Source organism: Chiloscyllium plagiosum, chromosome 15 (genome assembly GCF_004010195.1).
Source record: "Chiloscyllium plagiosum isolate BGI_BamShark_2017 chromosome 15, ASM401019v2, whole genome shotgun sequence".
Lineage (NCBI taxonomy): Eukaryota > Metazoa > Chordata > Chondrichthyes > Orectolobiformes > Hemiscylliidae > Chiloscyllium > Chiloscyllium plagiosum.
The window spans coordinates 65,368,502-65,392,456 of NC_057724.1; the positions used below are offsets into that span (position 1 = coordinate 65,368,502).

The 23,955-nt window shown below is 40.8% G+C and overlaps 1 protein-coding gene across 5 annotated transcripts in view; it reads right to left on the reverse strand.

The window, feature by feature from the left end:
• The window catches only part of LOC122557397 (protein ATP1B4-like), a 69,747-nt gene that overhangs the window by 6,725 nt on the left and 39,067 nt on the right, over positions 1 to 23,955 (reverse strand). For 4 of the 5 annotated variants that reach the window (XM_043705069.1, XM_043705068.1, XM_043705066.1 and 1 more), the window contains exons 4-8: positions 19,842 to 19,970; positions 18,468 to 18,572; positions 12,116 to 12,312; positions 7,034 to 7,090; positions 1,566 to 1,658 (exon numbers count right to left, since the gene is read on the reverse strand). In XM_043705069.1, coding sequence (XP_043561004.1) covers positions 1,566 to 1,658; positions 7,034 to 7,090; positions 12,116 to 12,312; positions 18,468 to 18,572; positions 19,842 to 19,970 — 581 coding nt within the window. The remainder of the gene's footprint in view (positions 1 to 1,565; positions 1,659 to 7,033; positions 7,091 to 12,115; positions 12,313 to 18,467; positions 18,573 to 19,841; positions 19,971 to 23,955) is intronic. The other variant, XM_043705070.1, reaches the window with a different exon arrangement.

The window sequence follows — 23,955 nt, forward strand, 5'->3', positions numbered from 1 at the left end:
CTGTCTCATTGGGTAATCCCATGATCATGTAATTATATGGCTAACTCTGGCTGTATCTATTATACTTTGCTCTCATTCTTTTTTAGGTTACTTGAGGTCAGCACAATGCTAGTTGATCACCTTTCTCCATCTTTTCTTATCAGTATCTAAATTAATAAAAGCTAAAGCAAAGGCAATAGAAGCAAACTATTTAACCCCTTCAAGTCTTTGAATAGAACAAACTTCTATTTCAACTTTCCACATTAACTCCATATCCCTCGATTGCCTGAGTATCCAAAACTCTGTCTTGCACACACTCAATGTCTAAGCATCCATAACGTTCTCGGCTGCGAATTCCAAAGATGCATGACCAATTAATGAAGGGATTTCACCTCATCTTAGTCCCAAAGAGCTCACAGCTTATTCTGAGACTGTCACCTGTGGTTTCAGAATCTTCAACCTGGGGAAATAGCCTCTCAACAGCTATTTTGCCTGGATGGTGGCATGGCAGTAATGTGACTATAATCCAGGAGGCATGGGTTCAAATCTGATTGCAGCAATTGGTGGTAATTAAGTTCAATTAGTAAAATCTAGGATGAAAAGAAAGCTATTCTCTGTGATGGTGATTACAATATTTATCACTAATTGTCATGAAAAATAATTTTGTTCACTAACACCTTTAGGGAAGAAGATCTGCCAATCTTTCTCAGGTCTGGTGTAAATCTGGTCTGTCAGGTGGACAGCGATAAATTTAGGGTTAACTCTTATATGCCTCTAAGCAAGCAGTCTAGGTATGGGCAACCAATGCTGGCTATTCCAATGATGTACAAATCAATTAAAAGAGTAAACAAAAGGCTCTCTAAGTATCTTACTTGTTTCAATTAGATCACCTTTCCTACTTGTAAACTTCAACAAAAGTATAGGCCCATTTTATTCAATCTCTCCTCATAGGATAAGTCCCTCATTCCAGGCATTAGTTTATTGAACCTCTGGTGAACTAAATGTAATGCTAATAAATCTTCCCTTAGGTTAACTGACCCCAAACTGTATAAAATACTCTATGTATGGATTCACCATGGCCCTGCATAATTCTTGATTAGTAAGGGAACCAAAGGTTACAGGGAGCAGCCAGGAGAATGGGATTGAGAAACATATCGGCCGGGATTGAATGACAGAGCAGACTTGATGGGCCCTAATTCAGGCCTAATATAGGCCTAATTCAGCTCCTATATCTTTGGTCCTATAATTTCATTAAGACTTATTTTCATACCTCAAGTTCTATGTAATATAGGCCAATAAACTATAACAGATTTTTGTACAGTAAAAGGAATTAAGTGGAGCTGAGTCTATGAATAGATCAGCCATGATCTTATTGAATGGCAGGGTTAGCTCAAGAGGCCAGACGGCCTACTCCTGATCCTATTTCTTATGTTCTTATCATCCTTTGTCAAAACCTAGAATGTTAACATTGGGTTAAAGAAGGAATGTCAAAAAGCAGTAAATATTATGATCAATCATTCATTTCAAGAGGAAGAAAACAACATTGAATATCAGCTTCTGAATTCAGAAGATTTTAACCCACTTACGTGTGTCAGTTTTCCATAATAAGGAAAGTATGTGAGATCAAAGGTTCCATTATTTGGATAGAAGTGAATTGTGGCACTGTTCTTTTTTTCTTTCTGAAAGGAATCAGAGCATAGAGTCATTTCTGCCATAACGCGGTAATTCCATTCTCGTGCAATCCCGTGTTGAAAGAAAATTGCATTATATCAGCACGATTTAAACTAATGGGGCCAGAATCCAATTATAACCAATACACGCTTCAAAACTTCGTGCTTTAGAAACAGTGTCACCAATTCATCGATCGTGTTATAGCAAATTTGTGCGAACAAAACGCACGTTATAGCAGAACAACCTGTACTTATAGCAACATTTCCAAAGAGGTGTGAAGATTTTCTTTCACAAATGTACATCAAAATAGAGTAGTTACCTTAAATAAAGAAATGCCTTAGACTGGGAGCATCATGTCCTCAAATAGCTAGGCAGACTGGAATCTTTGAAGGTTTCCCGACTGGGATTTTTATTAATTTGCTCAACTGATGTTTAAACTACGTGACAATACAGTTCAGCCAGGATCAAATAGAACAGGGTTTGTGAGGCTGAAAGTTCTCCTTCCCATGCTCCATCCAGTACTTAAATAGTTAGGTTTCTCCAGCTCGTACCATTTTGTTACATAGATGAACAGTAGCCATTTCTGGATAGAACATATAAGCCATTTCTACTATACATAGAAATTATACATTCCACACTATGTAAAAGACTGAGTAGAACTCTCATATGTTTAAGCATTTGCCTTGTAGTATTGAGACATTTTGATTTCATTTTTGTTTGAAATGGTCTGCAATTGAGGTTGATAAATGACGACTTTTTCTTTACTGTAACCATCCATAAGGTCAATCTTTTTTCCAAATGTTCATCTTTGAGTGCTGAGTTTTAAATTAATTAACATAGAAAAAAAAAGCATTAACAGCTACTCACCATTTTGAGTCATAGATTTGTACAGCATGGAAACAGATCCTTCGGTTCAACTCATCCATGCCGACCATACACCCTAATCTAATCTAGTCCCATTTGCCAGCACTTTAGGTTAGATTAGATTACTCTATTAAATTAGATTACTTACAGTGTGGCAACAGGCCCTTTGGCCCAACAAGTCCACACCGACCCGGCGAAACGCAACCCACTCAGACCCATTCCCCTACATTTACCCCTTCACCTAACACTACGGGCAATTTAGCATGGCCAATTCACCTAACCTGCACATTTTTGGATTGTGAGAAGAAACTGGAGCACCCGGAGAAACCCCACGCAGACACAGGGAGAATGTGCAAACTCCACACAGACAGTCATCCAAGGCTGGAATCGAACCTGGGACCCTGGCGCTGTGGGGTAGCAGTGCTAACCACGAAGACACCGTGCTGCCACTTGGTCCATATCCCTCTAAACCTTTCCTATTCAAATACCCATCCAGATGCCTTTTAAATGTGCAACTGTACCACCCTCCACCACTTCCTCTGCAGCTCATTCCATACATGCACCACCCTCTGTGTGTGAAAAAGTTGCTCCTTAGGTCGTTTTTATACCTTTCCCCTCTCACCCTAAACCTATGCCCTCTAGTTCTGGACTCCCCTCACCCCAGGGAAAAAACTTTGTCTATTTATCTTATCCATGTCCCTCATGATTTTATAAACCTCTATAAGGTCACCCCTCAGCCGCTGACGCTCCAGGGACAACAGCCCGGCCTGTTCACCCTCTCCCTATAGCTCAAATCCTCCAAACCTGGCAACATCCTTGTAAATCTTTTCTGAACCTTTCAAATTTCACAAAATCCTTCCAATAGGAAGACCAGAATCGCATGCAATATTCTAAAAGTGGCCTAACCAATGTCCTGTAACATGACCTCCCAACTCCTATACAGGTTGTAAGTTTGCATGCTTTTCTATTTTGGGCACTTACTACTACCACTACCTACCACTATGTGTTCCCAATCAGGAATGCAGGAGCTAAGTTTGGAGAAAATCTTACCTTTATTCTTCATTAGCTCTGTACCTTAAGCCCACCATTACTATCCTATCAACCTGCCACTCTACTTTCAAAGAACTATGAACCTGCACTCCAAGGTCTCTTTATTTCAGCAACAGTCCCAGGAATTTACCATCCAAAGATGTGCAGGTTAGGTGAATTAGCCGTGCTAATTTGCCCATAGTGTTCAGGGATGTGTAGGTTAGGTGCATTAGTCAGGGTAAATATATAGAGTGAATATAGGATAATAGGGTAGGGGAATGGGTCTGGGTGGGTTACTCTTTGGAGGGTTGGTATGGACTTGTTGGGCCTAAGGGCCTATTTCCACACTGTAGAGACTCTTTGATTCTATGATTAAGCGTCTACGTCCTGCTTTCCCAAAACGCAGCACCTCACATTAATCTAAATTAAACTCCATCTGCCACTCCTCAGCCCACTGGTCCATCTGATTAAAAGCCCATTGTACTCTGAGGTAACCTTCTTCACTGTCCACTACACCTCCAATTTTGGTGTCATCTGCAAACTTACTAACTATACCTCCTATGATCACATCCAAATCATTTATATAAATAACAAATTGAAGAATGGAATTATTTTTAAGTATTTAAATTAACTTTGTCTGTCTGAATAATAGACAAATAAATAGTGAAGCATTTGAGATAATGGCCCTGATATTCAGATGCTTTTCCATGTCATTTCAGCAGAGGCTAATACACAGCTGTTTCCACCTTTCCTCCAGGCAGAGATACACCAAGATACCAAGTGAACTACTCATAGAATTTACAGGCCAATAGAGGCACAAAAACATGCATATTTTGAATATTGATCATTTGCTCATATTTCAGATTGTCACACCTAAGAGAATAGCTTATTCCTGAAGACCATTGACTAGAATTAACCAACTGATGCAGGGGTTCCTAAAGCTTCGGTAGCTATGATGTACTAATATAGTAGAAGGAAGCTTATTGTGAGCTTTTTCAGATTGTAAGTTTGCATGCTTTTCTATTTTGGGCACTTACTACTACCACTACCTACCACCATGTGTTCCCAATCAGGAATGCAGGAGCTAAGTTCGGAGAAAATCTTACCTTTATTCTTCATTAGCTCTGTACCTTAAGCCCACCTTTACATCACATAGTGCACAGTCAGAATTTTTCCACATCCTGTGCAGCCTCCCTAGTTTCCCTTCCTAGTTAGCTGACTGTTTATCATTTATTTTGAACAGTTTTGTGTTGTAAAACCATGCCAACTTGGCATCAACTTGAGACTGTCCAAGCTAAAAGCTCCCAAAACAACATCAAGATGCAAAGGGTGAGGAGATTTTCATCCAATTAGTTTGCACTGCATTCAAACTCAGCTTCCAGAATTTAAAGGCAGTGTGCTAACCTATTGCATCAGCTCATCTCTCTGGACAAATGAACCAACAATAAAATACCAAAGCAACAATAAAAAGAACGAAGCACAATGTAGAGGATTTATGAAGCTCTCAACAGACTCAAACCCAGCTAAAGCATGTCAATAGGCCATACATCAGCATATTGCTTGCAATTTGGCACAGTTGGGGAAGCTTTAAAAAAAGTATTCCTCAGAACAGTAAATCCACGTAAAAATAGCAACATGCTGTATTTTCGGCTTCAGCTACCTGCCAATGCATGGAACCCAGAACTCTTTCACAAGCATTGCATTTTAAAACCAGAGGTTATTGGTTATTTTAGAAAAACAGATAAAAATGCAATATTTAAACAAGACCGAGAGGTTGTTAGTGTTAAAACGTTCTTTGTCTAAAATGTTAACTTTTCTTTCAGATACTTAAACTTTGGGAAAGTTGGTCACTTGCTCCTCCTGCTTAAGAAGCGATGTTATGTTGGGAAAACAAACAAACTTGAAGCTGCCAGTATATTTCTTTTGGTGTGTTGATCATTTTAAATGTTTATCATTTTATAAAAATGTGTTGACCATTTTATATGAACCCAATGGACAGAATGGCGTTGTTCTGTGCCATAATGGCTCTCTGCCTGTCTTCAATAATGGGCACAATAGTAATAGTTAAAGAGATTATTTCAGTTATTGAGAAGTAAATTCAAAGATTTATGCTGTATTTCTACAAACCTTTATTACTTGAAGCACAGCATGAAATACATGTGCTATATTTACATTCACTGTAATATGATAAACCTATATTCATAATACTTTCTAAGTTATTAAAACTAATAGATATGGAATGGTAATGATTGTAGCTGTGGCTTGGTGCACTGTCTCTTGGGACCTTGATTCCAATCAGATCTAAAGTGTTGAGCTAAAAATCCCTGATCTCCTTGCTGGCTACAAGGATCCAAATTGGAATGAGTTTTCCCAGTTTCCATCTATTTCTACAAAGCATTTTTACAACATTAATTGACAGCATTATTTGAATAACCTACCAGATTAAGACATCACCATGTAATATCTTTGAACATTGTTGAACTATTTTACTCATTCATGGGACATTTGTATCATTCATTGGGCCAGCATTTATTGTACTTGAGAAAGCAAAGTTGTGCTACCTTCTTGAACTACTGCAGTTTTTTTTTTGAGGTGAAGCTATACCCACAGTGCTGTAAGAAAGGAGTTCTAAAATACTGACCCAGCAGAAGTACAGGTAAAGCAATATTGACAGGGTTGGGTTTGTCGGTATCCTTTCCAATGCCGAGGTCAATGCTGAGCAATCCGTGCAGCTTCAGTCCTTTGCTTTGACTTTGAACCATGTGTTAACCAGCATCTATGTGTCACTATGGAACTCAAAACTAACAATTGTACTTTAACTCAAGGTGAGGTATTTCAACACATGGTTTTGTCACAAAGCTAGTCCTTTTTTTTACTAAAAGCTGTTCCTTGGCTCAAGGAGGCTCTGTCTTTGATTTTTTTCAGAGGGGCAATAAACCAGGTTGGGCTCCGATCAGACTGGTTTGGAACAGAGATGAAAATGATTTTGAGAGGCCTTTTGTTGATATGTAAAGGGATGATGCCAAAGTGCTCGTGTTTTAATGTGACCTGTATAATGAAAGGGGAGCGGTCAGCTGAGCTAAGAAGTTTAATTCAGCCCAGAACTGGTCAGGAGTTCAACAGTGAGTTGTGTGGAAATTCTCTCTTCTGTCCCTCTATCTTCAACCTGTCAGCATCTGACCATTATTGTACTGTGTTTTAAAGGGGGTTTGCTTACTGGGACTGTTGTGTATATTCGGAACAGCATACTTAAGTCTAGTTTGGATAGACTGAGGTCCATAGGGGTTCTTTATTCTGTTCTTTGTGTTTCATTGTGTAATTTTGTTTGTTTTAAACCTGGTAGTCAACCTCACTAACTTAACCCAGGTAATTTTCACTGTACACTTACCGAAACAAATTGCAAAGTTATGGTTTGGCTGCCTGCTTAAGGATGTTTTGAATGGTCTGGCTGAGTCCATAACATTTTACTTTAGACATTGATGTCACTTACCAGGAATTCGCAGGTTACATATGGTGTTGTACCTTTACCAGGCAGATAGCCAATTATCTATAAAAAAAAGCAGATATTGCCATATGGCTCATGAATATTAATTTCATATGCTGAAGTGAATAAGAATGACAGTTTCCTCTGTAGGTTACATCTTCCTTAGTGCAAACTCAAAGTCTCATTAAAAACTTTGATACAAACTTAGAAGGTTCTTCGTGCCAATTACTATAAAATTAATTAAAAGAAATAATTTAGCCCGAGTTAGTCTCTGGACCTAATCAGTACTAACATGCAGGTTTATCACGTTGTGATCTGATCCCAAGATAGGCACTAGCTGTAGTGATTGGAAAGAGATCAGTCAGATGGACGTCATCAGATTGGGGAAGTTAATCTGGTCCGATCAGGGACCCCTGGCTGGCAAATAAAAAGGGGCCATATCAGAGATACTGACACGCTGGCAACTGAATCTGAATGAGGCAGTACTAAAGTCTAGGACTGTTCACAGCTAAATAAAGGGTGACCTGGTGATGGGATACCAGCCTCTGTGGACTTACTTCATCAAGCAAAGGCATTTCCTTAGATGGATGCAGAAAAAAAGTCACTAAAGACTTTGATAAAATAACCTGACTTTTAATGGCCAATTTTAGTGTGGTAGTGGCAACTACAGTAACAGGTCATCACAATCTCCTGAACAATGGTAGATGTACTGAAAATAGAGGGGTAGCAAAGTGGCTCAGTGGTTAGCACTGCTGCCTCACAGCACCAGGGTGCCAGGTTCGATTCCAGCCTCAGGCGACTGTCTGTGTGGAGTTTGCACATTCTCCCCGTCTGCGTGGGTTACTCTTCGGAGGCTCGGTGTGGACTTGTTAGGCCGAAGGGCCTGTTTCCACACTGTAGGGAATCTAATCTTAATAAATAAAATAATGCAATTGTATTACAGAACATAGTGCAATGATGTACAGTATTTAGTTCCAGATGGAACTGATAAGCAGTGTCATAATGTAGAGATTGAAGTAATAGTTATAGAGTCATAGAAATATACAGCACAGAAACAGACCCAACTCGTCCGTGCCAACTAGATATCCCAAACCAATCTAGTTCCACCTCCCAGCACCCGGCCCAAATCCCTCCAAACCCTTCCTATTCCATTGCCTTTTAAATGTTGCAATTGCACCAGACTCTATCATTTCTTCTGGCAGCCCATTCCATACACGTAACACCCTCTGTGTGAAAAGTTTGCCCCTTATGTCTGTTTTATATCTTTCCCCTCTCACCCTAAACCTATGCCCTCTAGTTCTGGACTCCCCCACCCCATGGGGAAAGACCTTGTCTATTTATCCTATCTCATGATTTCATAAACCTCTATAAGGTCACCCCTCAGCCGGTGACCCTCCACGGAAAATAGCCCCAGCCTGCTCAGCCTCTCCCGATAGCTCAAATCCTCCAACCTTGGCTACTGAAAGTACTAAATCTTCCTAAATCTCTTCTGAACTCTTTCAAGCTTCACGAATTCCTTACAGTAGCAAGGAGACCAGAACTGCATACAATATTCCAAAACTGGCCTAACCAATGACCTCCCAACTTCTGTACTCAATACTCTGAACAATAAAGGAAAGCATACCAAACGCATCCTACACTATCCTGTCGACCTGCCATCTACTTTCAAGGAACTATGAACCGCACTCCAAGGTCTCTTTGTTCAGCAACACTCCTTAGGACCTTACCTTTAAGTGTCTACATCCTGCTCTGATTTGCTTTCCCAAAATGCAGCACCTCGCATTTATCTAAATTAAACTCCATCTGCCACTTCTCAGCCACTGGCCCATCTGATCAAGATCCCATTGTAATCTGAGGTAATCTTCTTCACTGTCCACAACACTTCCAATTTTAGTGTCATGTGCAAACTTACTAACTATACCTCTTATGCTCACATCCAAATCATTTATATAAATGATGAAAAGTAGTGGACCCAGCATCAATCCTTGTGGCACTCTACTGGTCACAGGCCTCCAGTCTGAAAAACAATTCTCCACCACCACCCTCTTTCTTCTACCTTTGAGCTAGTTTTGTATCCAAATGGCTAGATCTCCCTGTACTCCATGAGATCTAACCTTGCTAATCAGTCTCCCTTGGGGAACCTTGTTAAACGTCTTACTGAAGTCCATTTAGATCATGTCCACTGCTCTGCCCTCATCAATCCTCTTTGTTACTCCTTCAAAAAACTCAATCAAGTTTGTGAGACATGATTTCCCATGCACAAAGTCATGTTGACTATCCCTACTCAGTCCTTGCCTTTCCAAATGCTTGCACATCCTGTCCCTCAGGATTCCCTCCAACAACTCCCACCACTGACGTCAAACTCATTGGTTTATAGTTCCCTGAAATGTCCTTACCACCCTTCTTAAACAGTGGCACCACATTAGCCAACCTCCAGTCTTCCGGCACCTCAGTTGTGACTATCGAAGATACAAATATCTCAGCAAGGGGCCCAGCAATCACTTCCCTAGCTTCCCACAGAGTTCTAGGGTACACCTGATCAGGTCCTGAGGATTTATCCACTTTTATGTGTTTCAAGACATCCAGCACTTCCTCCTCTGTAATGTGGACATTTTTCAAGATGTCACCATCTATTTATTTGTATTTAGGGTAGAGACACTGAATAAATTCTGAGAATGAGTTGATAATTGTTTAAGTGTAATTTTGATCTCTGGTAACACTGACTCTGAGTCAGAGAGAATGAGTTCAAAGCCCCAGTCCAAAGAACTATACATAATCTGGACAAATGCTTCACTGAATTATGCGATTGCTATATTAAACCCAGAGTCTACAATGGTAAGTAGAAATGATCAAATGTGTCCTTTCCAAGAAAAGTGGAAACATTCTCCCTATGTTACGGCTAATATTTATCCCACATGATTGGCAAATCACCAAGATTTCGTCCATTTGAAAGATTCATGAAGATACCACCACCAACAAATTCCCTTCTAAATCTCACATCATCCTGATTTGGAGAGATAATACTTTTATCATCGCTTAGACAAAGTCCTGGCATTCCCTATCTAACCACATTTGGACTGCACTGATTTAGTATGGTTCACTTTTGATAATTTTATTTGAACTAGTGGCTTATGGGTTTTCTGTTTCTATTGAGTTTAATGATTAAATTTTAAATATGTAGCCATGGTGATGTCTTTTTAAAAATAGTGTGAGCGAAATAGTTTTGGAGGCTATTGGGAGATATTATGAGCAAACAAAGTAAATGGTGTGGTGCATTACATTTTCAGATAGAAGATTCTAGATCTTGTTTTGACCTTTAGGGAAACACCAATAGCTTGGAAAACAATTTTTTGGTTTCAGTTTGTGAAGTTCTGCTGAGTTGTTAGTGAGGCCAGATGTGTAAGAAAGGAAGATAGTCTACAGTTGTTAAAAATAAATTCCTCCGTGTAAGGAGTTTAGTTTAAAAGTTCCAGACCAGAAATGTTTGGTTAGAATGCTGGAGAGGTTATTTGAAGCTCTTTCAAACACATGAGATTAGAGTAATTTTGGTTTACCCTATTCTATCTTAATTTCTTTTGTTAAAAAAAATGAATCTATAGCATTGCCTGTTTGTGTTTCAGTGCAAAACCATCTCAATAGAATGTTAAAAAAACAAAATATGGTCTATCAAGCCACATTTCAGTTTGGTATCTAACTTGTCCTATAGTAATACCAGCTAGGACCACAGCAATAATGTATGTCGGCCGTGTGAGTGTTTTTCATGTCCTCAGAAACATTTTGTTATTAAAAACCAGCAAGATCAAAACAGGTTAACTGGTCACTTATTTATATCACTGTTTGTGGGATTTTGCCATGGCCAGTTTAGCTGCAGTGCCTGCCTGTACAAAGTGTACTTCCTGTAAATCATTGATTGGAGGCACCTTGAGATGTCCTCAGGACAGGAAAGACCATATGAAAACATATATTCTTTCTTCTTTCTTAATTTAATCAACAGATTGTGTGTGCCAGAGAATAGTCATATATTTGACACCAGTTAATTTCTGCGAAGATCAAAGTTTCAAGATTTATTGATATTTGTTTCCACATGTCAATAAATCTTCTGTGAACATAAAACTGGCCCAAACTCCGACAATGGAAATAGGCTAGAATCTTTACGACAATTTATTGAACTTATACAGTACCTTTAGTGTTGACAAAGAAAATAAGGATGATCAGGTGCCTAGCCATATAGGGAAACATTAGGAGATGTTGTAAAAAGTCAAAAGATGGATACATCTTAAAGCAGACATAGAAGTGAAAAAACAGAGCTTTTTAGTGAAGGAATGCCTGAGTGTTGGACCATGGTGATTGAATGCATGGCCAACAATACTGTGGTGAAGGTGAGCAAGGGTGCACAAGAAAGGAGAATTCAAGAGGAGGAACTGTAAGGCAATAGGAGGTTACAAACAAAGGAAAGGGGCAAATTCATGATTTAAATGCATGTAAGAATTTTAAATCATAGTGTCTGGGAGCCAACAATGTCTCAGAAAGGACACGAGTGATGTGCAAGTAAAACTTGAAAAAGACAGCAGAATTTCAGTGAGCTATGTTTGAGGAGGATGGGGGGGTGGGGGGAAGGGAGTGTGGCGGTGGAGGGCGAGTGACCCACCAAAGACAGTACAGGAGTAATAGAGTCTGGAAATAATAAGGAAACATATGAAAGGTGCGGTGGCAAATGGACTGCAAGAAGGCCAGAGACAATTGACATTACGGGAAATAAAAGTGGACAAACTTTGTGCCAGACAACGTATGACATCAGATGCTCAATTCAATGGTGAGTGACCATTCTGTGAGACAAAAGCATTAGCTTTCCCAATGGGTCTCATCTGTAGATGTCTTATATATGTTGAAGGTAGTCTAGCATAATTACCCCTTACTTCCATAAGCCTAAAGAACCAAATGTAACAATTTGAACTAATTTTAACAATTGATGCAAAATGGATGGTGGATGTGCAGAGAGCATTCCCATCACCCATTGCTCATCCCCGCACCATTGCTGTGGTGATAAATGACAGGGAAAGTAGAGACGGATTCGTTCATCCAACATACTCTATTCATCTTCAGAAAAATACAGGGTTTTCCTGCAGAGTATCCAAAAGTAGGATCTTCAATTCCAGAGCAGTTTTTCAGCATGGTCCGATTAAACTGACAAGCTAACCGCTCTTCACTTTCATCTTTCTTTTGAACGAAGTATTGCCCAGGAGAACATGGAATGTTGTTAACTGCCTGGATACTGTCATTGTAGGCTGTAAAAGAGACAAAAAGAAAGTTTCAAAAAACACAAGCCAACAGTAGTAACAGCTTGTTTCAGATAACAGATAAAAGGAATTGATAGATCGGTTACAAAAATGTCATTGTATGCAGGGTAATTGTTACATGGAATTATCTACCTGCAATGTATTGAAGTGGTAGCCCTTTGATCTCAAAAAGGGAATAAGACACCTCATTACTAAAAGAAGAGACTGCAGAACAAGTAGGTAACTGGGTGAGATTAGGTGATCTATGTGAATAAAAAGCACTGGCATACATTATTTTTAAAATTCATTCACCGGATGAGGGTGTTGCTGGCTGGGTAAACATTACTGTCCATAGGTGCCTCAAAGTTGCCACCCAAGTTAGTAGGATTGTTAAGAGGACATATGGTGTATTGGCTTTCATTAGCAGGGGGATTGAGTTTAAGAGCTGTGAGGTTTTGCTGTAGTTCTATAAAACCCTGGTTAGATCACATTGAAATAATGCATTCAGTTCTGGTCACTTCATTATAGGAAGGATGTAGAAGCTTTAGAGAAGGTGCAGAGGAGATTTACCAGGATGCTACCTGGACTGGAGGGCATATCTTATGAAGAAAGGTTGAGGGAGCTAGGGTTTTTCTCATTGGAGCGAAGAAGGATGAGAGGTGACTTGATTGAGGTGAACAAGATGATGAGAGGCATAGATAGAGTGGATAGCCAGAGACCTTTTCCCAGGGTGGAAATGGCTATCATGAGGGGACATAATTTTATGGTGGTTGAAGGAAGGTTTCCGTGAGATGTCAGAGGTCAGTTCTTTACACAGAATGGTTGGTGCATAGAATGCACTGCTGGCAGTGGTAGTAGAGTCAGATACATTGGTTACATTTAAGTGACATGGATGATAGTAAAATAAAGGGTATGTAGGTTATTTTGATCTTACAGTAGGATAAAAGGTCAGCAAACATTGAGGGTCAAAGGGCCTATACTGTTCTATGTTGTATTGCCCATCGGGCAGATAAGAGTCATCTACATTACTTTGGGCCTGGAGTCACACACAGGCCAATCCAGGTAAGGACAGCAGTTTCCTTCCATAAAAGGACATTAGTGAACCAGATGGGTGTTTCCCCTAGCAATTAATTCATGGTTATCATTAGACTCTTGACTCCAGATATTTCTTAAATTCAAATCCCCCCATCTACTATGGCAGGATTTAAACCTGGGTCTCCAGAATCTTACCAGAGTCTCCGGATCGACAGTCCAGTGATAACTCCTAGAGGTCATTGCCTCCCTTGCATTCAGATGGCTGGATTGCAATACAAAGTGACACCAATAGTGTGTGATTCAGTTCCCACACCAGCTGAGGTTACCATGAAGGATTCTCCTTCTCAACTTCTATCCTCACTTGAGGCATCGTAACTCTCAGGTTAAACCACCATTAGTCATCTCTCTCCAAAGAGAAAGCAGCTCTCTGGTCTTGTGGGAAGATGGAAACCTTATCCTTACTTTTAGTGGCCAGTTTTTCTCAGTAGAGAAAATACTTTCCATGACTGCAAAATATTTTCAAAACTATTCTCCATTTCGAGAAGAAGATTATTACAGGTTCTTGACCAGATGGGCTAATGGGCTGAGAAGTGGCAGATGGAGTTTAATTTAGATAAATGCGAGGTGCTGCATTTTGGGAAAGCAAATCTTAGCAGGACTTATACACTAAATGGTAAGGTCCTAGGGAGTGTTGTTGAACAAAGAGACCTTGGAGTGCAGGTTCATAGCTCCTTGAAAGTGGGGTCGCAGGTAGATAGGATAGTGAAGAAAGCATTTGGTATGCTTTCCTTTATTGGTCAGAGTATTGAGTACAGGAGTTGGGAGGTTATGTTGTGGCTGTACAGGATTGGTTAGGCCACTGTTGGAATATTGCATGTAATTCCGGTCTCCTTCCTATCGGAAAGACGTTGTGAAACTTGAAAGAGTTCAGTAAAGATTTACAAGGAGGTTGCCAGGGTTGGAGGATTTGAGCTACAGAGAGAGACTTAACAGACTGGAGCTGTTTTCCCTGGAGGGTCGGAGGCTGAGGGGTGACCTTATAGAGGTTTACAAAATTATGAGGGGCATGGGCAGGGTAAATAGGCAAAGTCTTTTCCCTGGGGTCAGGGAGTCCAGAACTAGAGGGCATAGGTTTAGGGTGAAAAGGGAAAGATATAAAAGAGACCTACGGGGCAACTTTTTCATACAGAGGCTGGTACGTGTATGAAATGAACTGCCAGAGGAAGTGGTGGAGGCTAGTACAATTGCAACATTTAAAAGGCATTTGGATGGGTGTATGAATAGGAAGGGTTTGGAGGGATATGGGCCAGGTGTTGGCAGGTGGAACTAGCTTGGGTTGGGATATCTAGTCGGCATGGATGGGTTGGACCGAAGGGTCTGTTTCCATGCTCTATATCTCTATGACTCTAAGTGTTGCTGTACTGGAGTTGGGAGGTCAAGTTGCAGCTGTACAGGATGTTGGCTGGGCCAATTTTTGGAATACTGTGTGTAATTCTGGTCTCCTTTCTATCGGAAAGATGTTGTGAAACTTGAAAGGGTTCAGTAAAGATTTACAAGTTTGTTGTCAGGTTGGAGGATTTGCTCAATTGGGAAAGGTTAAATATAGACTACATTAGATTAGATTACCTACAGTGTGGAAACAGGCCCTTTGGCCTAACATGATGGGGCTGTTTTCTCTACAGCGTCAGAGGCTGAGTGGGTGACCTTATAGAGGTTTATAAAATGATAGGGTAAGTAAACAAGGTCTTTTCAAAGTTTGGGAGAAGATTTGTAGCTCGGGTGCTCGTTGTTCTGTTCACCGAGCTGGGAATGTGTTGCAGACGTTTCGTCCCCTGTCTAGGTGACATCCTCAGTGCTTGGGAGCCTCCTGTAAAGCACTTCTGTGATGTTTCCTCCGACATTTATAGTGGTTTGAACCTGCCGCTTTACGGTTGTCAGTTCCAGCTGTCCGCTGCAGTGGCCGGTATATTGGGTCCAGGTCGATGTGCTTATTGATTGAATCTGTGGATGAGTGCCATGCCTCCAGGAATTCCCTGGCTGTTCTCTGTTTGGCTTGTCCTATAATAGTAATGTTTTCCCAGTCGAACTCATGTTAGAACATAGAACATAGAACAATACAGCACAGAACAGGCCCTTCGGCCCACGATGTTGTGCCGAACATTTGTCCTAGCTTAAGCACCCATCCATGTACCTATCCAATTGCCGCTTAAAGGTCGCCAATGATTCTGACTCTGCCACTCCCACAGGCAGCGCATTCCATGCCCCCACCACTCTCTGGGTAAAGAACCCACCCCTGACATCTCCCCTATACCTTCCACCCTTCACCTTAAATTTATGTCCCCTTGTAACACTCTGTTGTACCCGGGGAAAAAGTTTCTGACTGTCTACTCGATCTATTCCTCTGATCATCTTATAAACCTCGATCAAGTCACCCCTCATCCTTCGCCGTTCCAACGAGAAAAGGGAACGCTAATACACCATAGGCCTTCTTACAAGCTCTATCCACCTGAGTGGCAACTTTCAAAGATCTGTGAACATAGACCCCAAGATCCCTCTGCTCCTCCACCTTACTAAGAACCCTACTGTTAACCCTGTATTCCGCATTCTCATTTGTCCTTCCAAAATGGACCTCACACTTGACAGGGTTGAACTCCATCTGCCACTCCTCAGCCCAGCTCTGCATCATATCTAAGTCCCTTTGCAGCTGACAACAGCACTCCTCACTATCCAGTTGGTGGCCAGTTGGTGTTCATGGATGCAAAAATCCCATGCAAGGACTGCACAAAACACTACATAGGACAAACAGGAAGACAGCTAACGATCCGCATCCATGAACACCAACTAGCCACGAAATGACACGACCAGCTATCCTTAGTAGCCACATACTCAGATGACAAGCAACATGAGTTCGACTGGGATAACACTACTATTATAGGACAAACCAAACAGACAACAGCCAGGGAATTCCTAGAGGCATGGCACTCATCCACAGATTCAATCAATAAGCACATCGACCTGGACCCAATATACCGGCCACTGCAGCAGACAGCTGGAACTGTCAACCGGAAGAGGCAGGTACAAATCACTATAAATGCCGGAGGAAACATCACAGAAGCGCTTCACAGGAGGCTCCCAAGCAGTAAGGATGTCACCTAGACAGGGGACGAAAATCTGCAACACAAATTCCCAGCTCAGCGAACAGAACCACAACAACAAGGTCTTTTCCCTGGCGTATGGGAGTCCAGACTAGAGGGCATCAGTTTAGGGTGTGAGAGGAAAGATATAAAAGGGACCTAAGGAGCAAATGTTTCACGCAGAAGGTGGTGCGTGCATGGAATGAGCTGCCAGAGGGAATGGTGGAGGCTGGTACAATTGCAACATTTAAAAGGCATCTGGATGGGTATATGAATAGCTGAAAATGTGTTGCTGGAAAGGCGCAGCAGGTCAGGCAGCATCCAGGGAGCAGGAGAATCGATGTTTCGGGCATGAGCTCTTCTTCAGGAATTCCTGTAGAAGGCACATGCCTGAAATGTCGATTCTCCTGCTCCTTGGATGCTGCCTGACCTACTGCGCCTTTCCAGCAACACATTTTCAGCTCTGATCGCCAGCATCTGCAGTCCTCACTTTCCCCTGGGTATATGAATAGGAAGGGTTTGAAGGGATATGGGCCAGATGCTGGCAGATGGGACTAGATTTCGTTGGGATATCTGGTCGGCATGGACAAGTTGACCAAAGGGTTGTTCCGTGCTGTACATCTCTATGACTTTATAACTCGATGTTACATCAATGGTCAATATTTTCAGATACAGTGTGTAGAAAGCTGACTACAGTGAATATCACCTCAATCAAAAGTATTTATGTTCAACCTAAGAATTCTACAAAATTGGCAATTTTCCTTTCATTTTCCTAAATGCTTACATTTTCATGCCTCCACCCAGATCGAAGGTGGAATCATAAATGTGGAACTGATTCATGGATTCCTGCCTCCAGACCCAGAATGTGGGATTTTTATGACCCAGTGATAAGGATGTGCTTGAGGAGCCACCTACAGCAATTCCACACTCAGCAAACTCCATTGAGAGGTTGGACATTTTCTGACTCCTGCTATTTTCCTGCAGTTGGGTCTGTTTAATTAGGAGACTTGGAGCTGGACATTTGCAATGTCAGGAAGACTGCACGGACCTTGTCGAAATGTTACTTGGGAAATATTAAGCAGACATATATTAGAAGATCCTGCCAACTTCAGCTCTCAGAATTAACTGCAGTATGGAAAGTTAAATATGGCTTTATAGCCATGATTGATCAAATTGCTCTAACCTAAAATAGTAAATGACCATTAAATTGACCAACATTTTATGAATGTTCACAATTATCAAAGTATTCTATTCAGTGAGTAAATGGCTCTTACAATATCAATATTACTGAGAATCTGACTTTAATATCTCATCTGGACGCTGTGCTTTTATCTTCAGATTAACTTAAAGTCCAAAGACCAAAGGAGACCTTGAAACATTCTTCTAGCATTCCCCCAGGGCCAGAACCTACGAGCTCTATGACAAAATTGCTTTGAAATACACGACAAATCAGCATCTATTTAATTAATAAATATCAGTTCATTTGCTTCAAAAGATTTCAATGTCAAATGTGAGAGCCCTTTGGCATAGCTGTGGTTTCTGGAAGAGTGGATATGGAGGATGCATGGGAGGTTTAAAAAAAGCCATGGGTGGCATGATGGGGCATGGCAACAACATGGAAGATGTGAATGAGCAAGGTGGTCATTAGGCAGAGTGAAGCAAACCTGGCAACCATGTTGAATACAGGACCGATGTTCCAGAGGATGCAGGCATCCTTCTACCTTGCCCTTGCAGCACTAACCTGCCTCTATTGCCACCTTGCACCTGCTTCTGAGGGCATTGGGTCCTTCTTCAGATCATCCTCACCTCCTCAAGTTGCACATATGGGGGATGGGTATTACTAGGACAGAGGTGGAATCATCGAGTAAAGAAAATTCTTGACCTCTGATTCCAGCCTCAGACATGAAAATCCAGCCCCTGTTACTTGTTTGGCAATTTTAAATTTAGATGATTGCTTATTGGTTTTGCTACTAAAGAAGGCACGCAGAAACTTACATTCAAGAAATTGATGTAGGCTTTTCACATAATGTGACCACGTGCTTTCCTCTGAGGAGTTGAATGCAATAGTAAATCCACCAAAATATGGTTTTATCATCACACCTGGAAAAATGGAAAGATTATTGGCAGTCCAGAATTTCACCGAGCAGCTAATATCAAGACAAAACCTAACAGATATCTGTCATTAATCTTGACTGTTCCATTCAATAGTGTATTTACACTTCAACTAATTGAGGGTTTCATTTCTTTAGGAGTCAATCTGTATACAAAAACTAAAATTTCAATACATTGATGAAAATAATTGAACATTGCATCTGCAAATGACTTAAAGATGGTCTGTCAATGGTTGGACATTCTGGCGATGATGAAACACAGTCTCTCAACTTCCACCCATGTTGTAATCTCTTGTGTGCCTTATGATTTGGTACTCAGTAATTAAATTTGGGCTTGATTGTTTACTCAGGGTAAATTGCCCATACCCCAATATAAATGTCAAGAGGTGAGCCCTTCTCTGTTCAGTGCCTCAATGTTTCTCAGCTGATGCATCTTTACTAAGGAGGTGAGATTTTCTCTCCACTTCAGCAGGAAGTCATCAGAAGCATTGGTTACAACCAGTGTATTCCTCGCTCTGTTCAATCACCCTATGATTTTTGTGTCTTTGTACATTATTATCTGCTGTATTGCTCTCAAAACAAAACTTTTCACAGCACTTAGTTTAATTGACATTATTGAATCATATCAAACATGTGCACTCAGGACATTAAGGAGGTGATCAGCAATGAACCCATGCCCAGAAGTAAAATGAAACTGCACGGGGCAACAGACAAACCATAACATGGGGACCCTGGTCAAATGTATAGGCAGATTCTGGTGAGGAATGTGGCAGTCTCTGTGTGATTTCAGTGACTAGTTTTCAAATCTTTTTTGAGGCCTTCAATGAATAATAAAGCAGTGACCACAGCATTATCCCTCTGCACGTGACATTCTAGTCGACTATGCTGATTCACAGAGTTATGCATTTATATCTGACATGATTCATATTGCACTGTGTGTTGAACAAAAGTCCAGTAATATTTTTAATATATTACCTCAAAGTCTTAAGAGCTGACTATATCGTGGCATCTAAAAACAGCTGAGAGACACTCGGTTCTGATAACCTCAGCAAGGGGACAAGTGAAAGGTTAATCATCAGGAGACAGCTTCCTCTGAGCCAATGATTGGCCTTCTTCCCACTGGAGAGCAAATAATTGGCTATCTGACATTTAACTGGATGTGCAGAGAGAGTGGCGGCAAGAGCGAGCGGCACCCTCAGTTTTCGTTGGACCTCCCTCACCCTCCGAGAAATGTAAGGTTCAGCCCATGTTTAAGTACCTGGATTGTTGACTCGGTCGCGATATCTTGGTGTATACGGACTGATTGTGGTAAGCATGCCATACAGGCACAGAGAAAACATTCCAGCCAGACAAGAATATAAACAAAGGTAGAAAAATAAAATAAGTGCTGCAAGGTAAGGAGAAGAAGTATTTGTGTCAGTACCATATATATGCACTAATTCATCACTTTCAAATCTAAAATATTACTGTCCAATTTCTCCAACAGTTTGTAACTCCTTTCAGTCCCTATTTGAATTATGCACTTTTTGTGATGTTGGTATCCCCATACCTCTTCCTCTGCTGTTTTCTCTTTGAGAAGTGCACACATAAAGAGCCCAATGACAACACTATGCACTTCCCATGGCAAAACTCTCTCGGCTCCAATCACTACATGACCATAGCGACATTGCAGGTTTTAATGGGAAAATGGAGTGAGAATTCAAGAATTCCAGTGGAGTACCACATGGATCTGTACGGGGTCCACTACTTTTCGTCATTTATATAAATGATTTGACTATGAGCATAAAGAGGTATAGTTAGTTAGTTTGCACATGACATCAAAATTGGAGGTGAAATGGACAGCAAAGAAGGTAACCTCAGATTTCAACAGAATCTTAATCAGATGGGCCAATGAGCTGAGAAGTGGCCAATGGAGTTTAATTTAGATAAATGCGAGGTGCTGCATTTTGGGAAAGCAAATCTTAGCAGGACTTATACACTTAATGGTAAGGTCCTAGGGAGTGTTGCTGAACAAAGAAACCTTGGAGTGCAGGTTCATAGCTCCTTGAAAGTGGAGTCGCAGGTAGATAGGATAGTGTAGGAGGCGTTTGGTATGCTTTCCTTTATTAGTTAGAGTATTCAGTACAGGAGTTGGGAGGTCATGTTGTGGCTGTACAGGACATTGATTAGGCCAATTTTAGAATATTGCGTGCAATTCTGGTCTCCTTCCTATAGGAAAGATGTTGTGAAACTTGAAAGGGTTCCCTGTGGAACACTACTGGTCATCAAGCTCCAGGCTCTTCTGCAAATTATATTATTTTTTGCTGACTGATTTTGTTTGTTTAGTTCTTTTCAGACTTGACTCATGAAACATCAGTGTAACAAGTAACACATGTAAACTGAAACACAATTGTTTCTCCAAGGTCTCCTCAGATCTCCAGTCACACTTACAGTAGACAATCATTAGCAACCCTGACCCCAATCTGCTTATATTTAAAATATACAATTAAAGGTATATATCCCTGAACAGATAATCTTAATAAGTGTATTTGTCATGCAGAATTCCTAATATTTGAAATGATAGCTGAGGCACTAGTTCCTTCTGATTTAGAGATTATTGTGACTGTTAAATAAAGATAGATTGTATCTCCACTGCCCAGTTCTCACCAGACTTTCAAGGAAAATTGAAAATTTTGATCATGTAAGGATGTCAATGGGAATACCTAAATAAATACCATGTCTCTGTGAAAGTGACATCGAAGCTACCAGATTGTCAAACCCAACTGATCCACAAGGATCAGTTCTGGGATCTCGGCTGTTTGTAATTTTTATAAACAACTTGGATGAGGAAGTTAAAGGGTGGTTCAGTAAGTTTGCCAATGACACCAAGGTTGGTGGAGTTGTGGATAGTGTGCAGGGCTGCTGTAGGTTGCAACGGGACAATGACAGGATGCAGAACTGGGCTGATAAATGGCAGATGAAGTTCAACCTGGAAAAGTGTGAAGTCTTTCACTTTGGAAAGTTGAATTTGAATGCAGAATGCAGGGTTAAAGGCAAGATTCTTGGCAGTCTGGAGGAACAGAGGGATCTTAGGGTCCATGTCCATAGATCCCTCAAAGTTGCCACCCAAGTTGATAGGGTAGTTAAGAAGTCATATGATGTGTTGGCTTTCATTAGCAGGGGCATTGAGTTTAAGAGCCATGAGGTTATGCTGCAGCTCTACAGAGCAAACTTGGAATATTGTGCTCAGTTCTGGTTGCCTCATTATAGAAAAGATGTGGAAGCTTTCGAGAGGGTGTGGAGGAGATTTACTAGGACTGAAGGGCATGTCTTATGAAGTAAGGTTGAGGGAGGTAGGGTTTTTCTCATTTGAGCAAAGAAGGATGAGAGGTGACTTGGTAGAGGTGTACAAGATGATGAGAGGCATAGATAGAGTGGATAGCTAGAGACTTTTTCCCTATTGTGGAAATGTCTATCATGAGGAGTCATAATTGTAAGGTGATTGCAGGGAGGTTGAGGGGAGATATCAGAGGTAGATTCTTTACATTGAGAGTGGTGGATGCATGGAATGCACTGCCAGTGGTGGTAGTAGAGTCAGATACATTGCTTACATTTAAGTGACTCTTGGATAGGCACATGGATGATAGTACAATGAAGTTATGTAGGTTATTGTGATCTTAGGGTAGGACAAAAGGCCGAATTAACATTGAGAGCCAAAGGGCCTGTGCTGAACTGTTCTATGTTCAATGTTAAGAGGCAAAATGGTATTCATCCCTAACAGGCTACCACTCCAAAGGGGAAGAGCAAATCAGCATTGTAACTTTTTATTTCACATTCATAGATTTTGCTGGCCTCAAGGAATAATTTCACTTTAGCAAGAGAGTAGTCTTCTGCATTGGATGGTATCTTACACAACCTATAATATGACTTACCAAAGGCAATATCATGGGATATTTATGAGTAATGTTAAAATATGATGGACAGGAAATAGCATATGGCTATTGCAACATCCTCATTCTTACAAGGTGATACAGTGAGGAACTATGTAGTTGGAAAGGTTAGAACATGAGAGCACAGCTTAAGAATTAGAGCAGACTTTACAGAGCTGTATTTAAGAAACTTTGTCACAAAGATTGAACAAAACCTTGGAACTCATTACTGTAAATTAGAGTCATGGAATCCCTGTAGTGAGGAAGGAGGCTATCCAGCCTATCAAGCCCAGACCAATCCTCCAAGGAGCATCCCACCCAGACCCAACCTCCGACCTATCCCTATAACCCTGCGTTTCCCATGGCTAACCCACCTAACCCACACATCCATGGGCACTATGGACAATTTAACATGTGTGTAGACCTAACCTGCACATCTTTGGACTATGGGAGGAAACCAAAGCACCTGGAGGAAACCCACACAGACACTGGGAGAATGTACAAACTCCACAAAGACAGTCGCCCAAGGCTGGGATTATACCCGGGTCCCTGCCTTATATGAGGGAGCAGCACTAACCACTGAGCCACCATGCCATCCTGCAGTTGATGTTAGGGCAATGGGTACACAGAACAGTAGGTGAAAGGACTTTGTCCATACATTGTGCCTTTTTCATTGAAAAATGGTTACGGAGACTGCTACATCCTGCTGCATTCCCTATGGTAACACCCTGGCCAGTTAGAGTCCACCTGCCTGGTCTGACTTTAATCTGCTAGCTGAAATTAACAACTACCAGATCCTGCTGCATTTCCATGCAAACACGGTCCAACCAATCACCAACCTTTTTAAATTCATGTTTTTCTGCAAATTTTGTTTTTTTTTTGCATCCCAGTCCTTACGAGATGAAAAGCTTAGACTTTGTGCCTCCTTTCAGGAATGTTTTAAGTTCTGTGTGACTGAGCAATTGTCATCTAACATACATGCAAAATAATGTTAAGCTCAGGGACATTTCAGCAGTTGACATAGTAAATTAGTGATCATGTTAAACAATATATTGCCTCACAGTCATGCTGCTGAATAACATAGGAGAAAAAGAATGGACATATAAAAATCACAACATCAGGGCTGTGCAGATTCAGAGGTACAAATTCTATTCAACATTACTTTTAGCATGTCACCAGACACAGTCATACAACATTCTTATGTGATCTATTTTAACTAGCTTGACTAATAAGGGCACTAATAAATTATGAGAGAGTGCAATAATCGATATAGCAAAATAGTGCTACAAATGGAATTTCAATCTCTTTGATTTAATTTTAATTCATAGAGGTTTACCTTTAAAGGAAATTAAGTTACTCTCACTTCACTGGCATTAGTTCACCAGAAGTACAGTGGAAGCCTTGTATCTTGTGCATCAAAAGAATCTCAGCCAAACTTCTCCTAATTTGCAACTTGTGGAGTGG